This window comes from Salmo salar, chromosome ssa04 (assembly GCF_905237065.1).
Source record: "Salmo salar chromosome ssa04, Ssal_v3.1, whole genome shotgun sequence".
In the NCBI taxonomy this organism is placed as follows: Eukaryota; Metazoa; Chordata; class Actinopteri; order Salmoniformes; family Salmonidae; genus Salmo; species Salmo salar.
Window position 1 is genome coordinate 42,718,694 of NC_059445.1, and position 9,273 is coordinate 42,727,966.

General features: G+C 41.0%; 1 protein-coding gene and 1 long non-coding RNA gene across 2 annotated transcripts in view; one reads left to right on the top strand and one right to left on the bottom strand.

The window, feature by feature from the left end:
- Positions 1-2,116, bottom strand: part of LOC123742456 (uncharacterized) — a 12,489-nt gene extending 10,373 nt beyond the window's left edge. The window contains exon 1 of the long non-coding RNA XR_006769623.1: positions 1,999-2,116. This is a non-coding gene — a long non-coding RNA (uncharacterized lncRNA). The remainder of the gene's footprint in view (positions 1-1,998) is intronic.
- A 147-nt stretch (positions 2,117-2,263) lies between these two features.
- LOC106603145 (peroxiredoxin-5, mitochondrial) lies at positions 2,264-9,247 on the top strand. The gene is made up of 6 exons (XM_014196431.2): positions 2,264-2,789; positions 5,952-6,086; positions 6,240-6,371; positions 8,632-8,670; positions 8,752-8,816; positions 8,966-9,247. Exons 1-6 carry the CDS (start codon positions 2,697-2,699, stop codon positions 9,072-9,074), a joined length of 573 nt encoding a protein of 190 aa, XP_014051906.1. The 5' UTR covers positions 2,264-2,696; the 3' UTR covers positions 9,075-9,247.
- Positions 9,248-9,273: the final 26 nt, after the last annotated feature.

Here is a 9,273-nt window from a genome sequence, read left to right on the forward strand (position 1 = left end):
AATTCCAGTGGGTCAGAAGTTTACATACACTAAGTTGACTGTGCCTTTCAACAGCTTGGAAAATTCCAGAAAATGATGTCATGGCTTTTAGAAGCTTCTGATAGGCTAATTGACATCATTTGAGTCAATTGGAGGTGTACCTGTGGATGTATTTCAAGGCCCACCTTCAAACTCAGTGCCTCTTTGCTTGACATCATGGGAAAATCAAAAGAAATCAGCCAAGACCTCAGAAAAAAAATTGTAGACTTCCACAAGTCTGGTTCATCCTTGGGAGCAATTTCCAAATGCCTGAAGGTACCACGATCATCTGTACAAACAATAGTACGCAAGTATAAACACCATGGGACCACACAGCCGTCATACCGCTCAGGAAGGAGACTCGTTCTGTCTCCTAGAGATGAACGTACTTTGGTGCAAAAAGTGCAAATCAATCCCAGAACAACAGCAAAGGACCTTGTGAAGATGCTGGAGGAAACCGGTACAAAAGTATCTGTATCCACAGTAAAACAAGTCCTATATCGACATAACCTGAAAGGCCGCTCAGCAAGGAAGAAGCCATTGTTCCAAAATCGACATAAAAAAAGCCAGACTACGGTTTTCAACTGCACATGGGGACAAAGATCGTACTTTTGGAGAAATGTCCTCTGGTCTGATGAAACAAAAATAGAACTGTTTGGCCATAATGACCATTGTTATGTTTGAAGGAAAAAGAGGGAGGCTTGCAAGTCGAAGAACACCATCCCAACCGTGAAGCACGGGGGTGGCAGCATCATGTTATGGGAGTGCTTTGCTGCAGGAGGGACTGGTGCACTTCACAAAATAGATGACATCATGAGGAAGGAATATTATGTGGATATATTGAAGCAACATCTCAAGACATCAGTCAGGAAGTTAAAGCTTGGTTGCAAATGGGTTTTCGAAATGGACAATGACCCCAAGCATACTTCCAAAGTTGTGGCAAAATGGCTTAAGGACAACAAAGTCAAGGTATTGGAGTGACCATCACAAAGCCCTGACCTCAATCCCATAGGAAATTTGTGGGCAGAACTGAAAAAACCTGTGCGAGCAAGGAGGCCTACAAACCTAATTCAGTTACACCAGCTCTGTCAGGAGGAATGGGACAAAATGCACCCAACTTACTGTGGGAAGCTTGTGGAAGGCTACCCGAAACATTTGACCCAAGTTAAACAATTTAAAGGTAATGCTACCAAATACTAATTGAGTGTATGTAAACATCTGACCCACTGGGAATGTGATGAAAGAAATAAAAGCTGAAATAAATCATTCTCTCTACTATGTTTTCTGACATTTCACATTCTTAAAATAAAGTGGTGATCCTAATTGACCTAAGACAGGGAATTTTTACTTTGATTAAATGTCAGGAATAGTGAAAAACTGAGTTTAAATGTCTTTGGCTGAGGTGTATGTAAACTTCTGACTTCAACTGTATATAGTCTTATATGTATATAGTCTTATGTTGTGTAATTTGTTAGATTTTACTTGTTAGATATTACCTCACTGTCGGAGTGTATTAGCCATCTGAGCTAAAAAAATCAAGGCATATTTTCACTAACACTAATGAAACCGAAATATGTGTGATGGCTAAGTCTCTCGGGTTTGATTGGTTGGATCAGAGGACCCTGCTGAGACTGTCCTCCCATTGGAACGCTGGAAGAAGTGCAACAGCTTTTGCTTACCCTTTGCAGTGCTTTAATGACATATAGTTCCGCATTTTAAAAAGGTATAATGGAAAGAGGATACCTAGTCAGTTGTACAACTGAACGCATTCAACTGAGATGTTTCTTCCGCATTTAACCCAACCCCTCAGAATCAGTATAATTTGTAATGATCCTATAAATATAATATATCAATGTGTTACGTGATTCATATGTAATGTAAGGTTTAGTGTATTTATATGTGCTTGTTTCAATTTCATGAAATAACAATAGTTAAATGGGTAAAACAGTTCATAGCGGTTGGAAAGGCAGTGTCAGGTACCTGCCAGGTGGAGATGCGGAAGCTTTTAGTAAATCCCTTGCAACCAGACAGACGCTCGAGTTAAGCCTGGGGTAATATCGAAGATTTTACCCCATTTTATAACTAAACCGAGATACACCACAGCCTGTCGTTTCCAACGGGAACAAATGAGTCATAGTGGGCAGAACAATCAATGAGTTTGGCAGAGCCAAGCAAGAGCTAGCGAGATCCTATTGGCCCGTTCCAGTGACATCCCGTTAGGGAACGACTACTCTGTGAAGTGCGCGTGTGCAATAACTTAATTCGCTTTTGCACTTCTTCCAAACAACGCGATTTTTTAAAACGTTGACAAAGGGGAAAGTCTACAAAACTCAGTGCACTCTGTTAATAACAGAATTCTCGTTTTGGGAACAGAAAATTGAGATCAAATATTTCATCGATGAGAACATTTGCAGAATATCGGCCAAAATCCATCTCCTTCCATATTCGCCCTCTGTCGGCAACTGGGCTTCCTCTACTACCATATTTGGTAGTGAGTGGAAACGCCAAGCGGATGATTCACATGTATACATCCGGTGAATATCTGTCTCATTGTTCTATCTGTGGTAACATTTGTAAGCCAATTTTTGTGACAGCCACACTGAATTTGCGGCAGCCAGCCAGTCTGTCCTCTGCTACCACTCGAACAACGTTAAAGGGGCTCGTCTCAACATAGGCCAATGATTTCCAGCTCAGCATTTCTCAAAGGGACCCGTGCAGTCCAGTGCTTCAGACCGCTACACACCACACTCATTGCCAACATGCCTATCAAGGTAAGAAATGCCGTCAGAAAAATGTTTGATCTAAAAATAACGCCCCTTCATGACCTTGACTGCAAACTCTTTCTTCAGTTTTTTTTTTTTAAACACGTGATTCTCCTATTTATTCTGTTTGTTGTCGGTGATGCATACAGCCTCCATGCTCAAGCCGCATTATCTAACGTTACACGATGGCGATAGTGCCCTGATGATGGATGGGTAAAGCATGATCGACTGGTGCATTCAATCAGTGAGCACGGTTACATGCACACGCAAATGAACTATAATCTGACTAAAACGTTTTACATGCTTTGCAAGAATAAATGTTTCCTTAATAATCCTGTTTACATGACACATCTGAAATCAGGCTAAAGTTACATGATGGGACTTTTTAATACATGCAGAAAATCGCCAAGCCAAATAAAAGCTATACTACACAGTGACCATGTTATTTTTGCGAAGTCTTTTTGATTTTGAGTTCGGACATATCGTTTTCACATACACACTTTATATAAGATGCATATACTTTCCGAACTCACTTCATTTGAGCATAATACCCACCAGATGCATGCGTTTTGTTTTGCCAGATGTCTAGCCCGCATTTAACCGTGCTTTTCAACTAGCTAGCAAAGCGGAAGAGTGCGGCCCAACTCTGCGGAAAATCTATTTCTCTCCAGCAGGAAGCGGTTTTTTTTCATTAGGCCCACCAAACAGAGTTTTTGTATGGAGGTCAATTAGTGTCAGTTGTTTTTTTGTTTTTTTTTAAAGTAACATTTATTGTTTATTTGATCAATAGACTTTCATAATGCTTAAGTTAAAAGTGTACTTATATAAGTAGGACACGTGACATCTTGGCAACTTTGAGAGAAAAACACTTTATTGGAGTTGCCTCGAGATGGCTATGCATATTCATAATATGAGGCAAGTAGCATAGCATCTCTCCATTGAATACAGGCGGTTGACGTCAACAACCCTCATCGACTATTCAAAAAATGTACAGTAATGAGATATATCCACCAATCCAAACCAAGGATAGGGGTGACGCTATAAAGTCTGCCATGCCGCTTTGTGGACAACTACTCCCATTGTTAAGTGTCTTGTCAATATATCTATAATCTTTGAAGCTAGCAAGTTGGAGTCTGTGTGTACTTCTGTTAGTGCCACGGTGAAGCCAACACATAACTTGTTGAAAATATTGAACACAAGCAGTACACAGAACGAGGCATCATGCCTTATGTCCACCAGATGCATCGAACTCTGCGTTCCAGTGGAAGTCATTCATTGTCAATGGAGCAGTCCGCAAATCTGCGTTGTGGGTGCCGCATTAGGCTGGGGTGTGTTCTGTGTACCTCATGCGTTCAATATTTTCAATTTGTGCGTTGCTTTATTGTGCGGGGGTACAAATGGAAGTACAGACCCCAACTAGCTAGCTTTTAGCTAGTTGAAAAGCGAAGCACATGCTCGTCAAGTATGGAAAATGCGGGCTAGACATCTGGCAAAACAAAACGCATATGCATCTGGTGGGCATGAGGCTTTAAGCCTCGTTCACATTACCACTAAGTGTTCCGTTGCGCTGGATGTCATGCATTTCAATGATGACGTCCACAACGGAGTGTAAACACAACGCCCTTTTGCGGTTGAATGCTCCATTGCGAGACGGATGATGTTGCATACTTTGAAATTGTTCAAATTTTGCATCTTCAGTCCAGCCAGAGTCCGTCGAAGAACTGGAAGTTACCAAAGTACAGAAGAAGAGGAAAATATGTGGTTTTCGGTGATGGGTTTTAATGGGATAGCTAGCAACTTGGAAACAATGACCCATTCCTATAAGTGAGTACTATTTTAATAGTAATGTTAAATAATTCACGTTGGCTGTTAAGCTAATTATATAACTGTTGCCTCCCGTTTAAGTTTATTGTGATGGTAATATCGTTTGATTTTGATCATTATTAGGTGGAGGTCGCTAGCTACAATGGTATCTTCAGCCTAGCTTTTAGCTAGCTAGCTGCTCTGCAGCGCAAGGTAGCTTGATTTGCTATAAAATAAAAAACAGTTGCAGAAAAGGTTACTAAACAAAACATGTTTTATTATCACCTGAAACAATATATTTATCATGTCATGAATGAAAAGGTCATTTGGCGATCTCCCAAAATAATGCTTTCTCTGACGAGAGGCAGTTGCAGTGTGTTCGTGTGGTGCATACGTTGGATTTATCGAACGTATGCGTCAAACTGTATGCGTAGACGGCTTGACAGAAATGGTAGTAGAAGGTGAATGTTGCATACATATCCAGATGATGCTGCGTACTATTTTGCGCAATGACGTTCGACGTTTAAGACTCTGAAGATGATGTACGGGCGTATTGAAATGTGTCACGATATAAACAGGGCATCAGCGGGAGGCTTCCGGTGCTGGGACATGCAAACATCAAATCCCCTGCTGGAACGCCGATTAAAATGTTTTACATGTCCTAATCGTTTGAAAGATTGCTCAGAAAACCAGATGTTTTTATCGGTGTATGCTTACTTTGATTTTGACCTTACGCCGATTTAGATAAGGTGTTTACATGACCAATGCCATACGCAGCCTTCAGTTTAATATTTTAATTATTAGTGTAAATGTAAACATACTCAGTCTACTTTTCTTTTTTTATATATATAGGTGCAAGATTAGATAACCGGATGGGGCAGGTTTGGAAACTGACCACATCATTTGTAGGGAATCAGATCTGATGTATAATGGCATAAAATCAGCTTTTCTATCAAACATATGCTTTCTACTTACCACTTTAGACCCCTATCTTTAGATTTACCCCAACATGCCATTTTTATTTGTGGTAATATAGCTGAGTCAGTGGTAGACATACCAACACTGTGCATGACTGAGCCAGCTGCTGTTAGTGAGTGCCCCGGAGAGCACTCTGCTTTTGGCTCTACACATTCAGCAAAGTCACGATTCTCCAGTAGTAACTTTAAGGCCATTGTGGTGGGAAAATATCCATAACCACTCCCTGCAGGTCCAATACATTATTCAAATGCTGCTATACAGAGTCAAGTTCCAAATTCAATATCTGTGGCTAATAGAATGGGGGGTGCAGAACAGAATATGATTTTCAGCTTTCATGTATAATTTGATTGACCATTAACAGTGTTTGACTGAATGCTTCACACTCACTAGGTTGGAGAAAAACTTCCAGCAGTGGAGGTTCATGAGAATGAGCCAGGCAATAAGGTGTCGATGGACCAACTCTTCAAGGGGAAGAAGGGAGTTCTCTTTGCTGTGCCAGGGGCTTTTACTCCTGGGTGCTCCAAGGTAACCTCCATTCAGATCATCCTCAATTTCAATGAATTTACCTGGATGTGCATTCCTCTATTTTTTTTGTTTGTTTGTTCACCATGTACTTTCTGCATGCATCATCTGAAACCACTGTTTCACCGCAAGTCCTTTCTTTCTCTTATCCCTCAGACTCACCTTCCAGGGTTTGTGGAGCAGGCAGCAGAGCTGAAGAGCAAGGGTGTGCAGGAGGTCGCCTGCATCTCCGTTAACGACGCATTCGTTATGGCTGCCTGGGGGAAGGAGCATGGAGCAGGCGGCAAGGTGCAGAATGCTGTTTGAAATTAACAAGCTGATACCTTGACCTTCAGCCTTCTTAATTGTCTGTTCTTGTAGTCTACATAATGCATTTTTCAGTCCTGGGCTGAATATCTCCCTGCTGTTATTCTGGTCTCCAGCACTTGACTTGGTACAAGAAATCTTAGTGATCTGGTTGCAAGTCTTTGTCCTAAGTAATCAATCTGCAGTTGCTACATACATTTTTAGACTTTTAATTGAATTATATGTTCCCAGTGACTATTGAAAAATATAATTTACAAATGCCTCGTGAGCTTATTTCTACTGTCCTATACTATCAGAAACCCAAATATAACCTTGTCGTACTCCATTGTCGATAAACAATGTAATTGTAAACAAACACTCTATAGGCTAAGAACTTGGTTAAAACTATCATTTTGAGCTCATAGATGGCCTTGCATCCATAGCTGTCTAGGAATTTGAATGGTTACATTTCCCAAGCCCCATCGCTCAGCAGTTTACCAAAAACAATGGTGGGGTGTACCGCTTTGACGTTTTAACTGCAGAGTGCCTCTTTTTAACATTCATTGGAAATAACTTGTTTCCCAAACAGAGACATTATTACAAGACCATAACTGGTTGAATTACATTACCAGTCAAAAGTTTGGACACACCTACTCATTCAAGGGTTTTTATTTTGACTGTTTTCTACATTGTAGAATAATAGAAGACATCACAACTATGAAATCATGTAGTAACCAAAAAGTGTTAAACAAATCAAAGTATATATGCACATATGCTGAGCACTTGTTGGCTGCTTTTCCTTCACTATGCAGTCCAAACCATCTCAATTGGGTTGAGGTCGGGTGATTGTGGAGGCTAGGTTATCTGATGCAGCGCTCTATCACTCCTTGGTCAAATAGCCCTTACACAGCCTGGAGGTGTGTTTTGGGTCATTGTCCTGTTGAAAACCAAATGATAGTCTCACTAAGTGCAAACCAGATGGGATGGCGTAGCTTTGTCCCCATGTGCTGTGGTAGCCATGCTGGTTAAGTGTGCCTTGAATTCTAAATCAATCACGACAGGGTCACCAGCAAAGCACCCCCACACCACCACCTCCATGCTTCACGGTGGGAACCACACATGCGGAGATCATCTGTTCACCTACTCTGCGTCTCACAAAGACACGGCGGTTGGAACCAAAAATCTCAAATTTGGACTCATCACACCAAAGGACAGTTTCCCACTGTCTAATGTCCATTGCTCGTGTTTCTTGGTTCAAGCAAGTCTCTTCTTATTGGTGTACTTTAGTAGTGGTTTCTTTGCAGCAATTCATGATGTTCAGATGTCTGTTACTTGAACTCTGAAGCATTTATTTGGGCTGCAATCTCTGAGGCTGGTAACTCTAATGAACTTATCCTCTCCAGCAGAGAACTCTGGGTCTTACTTTCCTGTGGTGGTCCTCGTGAGAGCCAGTTTCATCATAGCGCTAGGCGGTTTTTGCGACTGCACTTGAAGAAACTTTCAAAGTTATTTAAAATTGTCCGGATTGACTGACCTTCGTGGCATAAGGTAATGGACTGTCGTTTCCCTTTGCTTATTTGAGCTGTTGTTGCCATAATATGGACTTGGCCTTTTACCAAATAGGACAATCTTCTGTATACCACACCTACCATGTCACAACTGATTGAATTCAATTCCACAAATGAACTTATCAAGGCACACCTGTTAATTGAAATGCATTCCAGGTGACTACCTCTTGAAGCTGGTTGAGAGAATGCCAAGCTGTCAAGGCAAATATTTTGATGTCTTCACTATTATTCTACAATGTAGAACATATTCAAGAGTTTTTTTTTTTTTTACTGTGTAGGTGTGTCCAAACCTTTCACTGGTGCTGTATATTGAGATCTTTCAGTCTAGACATGTCTGATAGCTGTGGCATTGAGTTCCTGTCACTTACAGGACCTGTTCTTGAACATGTTGCATCTCAAGCGTTAGGCCGGGAATCAATCTGACTTTTTAAAGGCAATATTATGTTTGCGAAGACTGTATTCAAGGAAAAAGCTGCAGACGTCAGCTCAATTGGAATTACCTTTTAATTAAATGTCATGAACGCTACGGCTTGGTTTTGGATTGAATCCCGGCCCTAATCTGCCCAAGAGTGGACACAAGACATTATGTATGCAAGCATGAAATGAATATACCGTTTGTAGTTTAATCATACATATAGCCACAGTCTACCCAACTTATACTTGCGTGTGTACTGTCTATGGCCCATCTTTTGCAGGTGCGAATGCTGGCTGATCCTACTGGTGCATTCACTAAGGTCAGATACATCTTCAAAGCCTTGATTTTATTAGTTTACACTCTGTACATTGTGTGAATGTAACCCCCATTTTATTTACAGGCAGTGGACCTGTTGCTAGACAACGATCAGATTGTTGCTGTGCTTGGAAACAAGCGCTCCCAGAGGTGAGGTCTTTTCTCCTAGATCAGTGTTAACTTACTACAGACTAGTGTGTCACAGTTAACATTTGTTTAGTCTCAACATTTGGATTTCACACTGCAAAAAGCATAATCAACCCCAATAAAGTAATTGTCACATTCCTTATGTCTCTCAGGTACGCTATGTTGGTGGAAGATGGCGTTGTGAAGAATATCAATGTGGAGCCTGACGGTACTGGTCTGACATGCAGCCTGGCCTCTAACATGCTCTCTGAGCTGGTGTAGGCCTGTTGGGACTAGCTCACTCCAACCAGACAGAAGTCTAACCTTAAGTTACAATGCACTCTCATACTACTTTACCTGACCCTTGTCACATGCCTGTGAAAATAGATGTGGTTTAATGTACAGACATTGTATAGTTCATAAACTGTGATTAAAGCAAAACATGTAGACTGCAATGATGTTCCTTGTTTTTTTTTCCACC

Excerpts from the sequence above, each read along its gene's own strand:
- LOC106603145 (XM_014196431.2), top strand. The coding sequence starts at position 2,697 with ATGATTTCCAGCTCAGCATTTCTCAAAGGGACCCGTGCAGTCCAGTGC. Across the intron at positions 2,790-5,951 it reads TTGCCAACATGCCTATCAAG|GTTGGAGAAAAACTTCCAGC; the intron begins GTAAGAAATGCC and ends CACACTCACTAG. Across the intron at positions 8,817-8,965 it reads GGAAACAAGCGCTCCCAGAG|GTACGCTATGTTGGTGGAAG; the intron begins GTGAGGTCTTTT and ends TATGTCTCTCAG.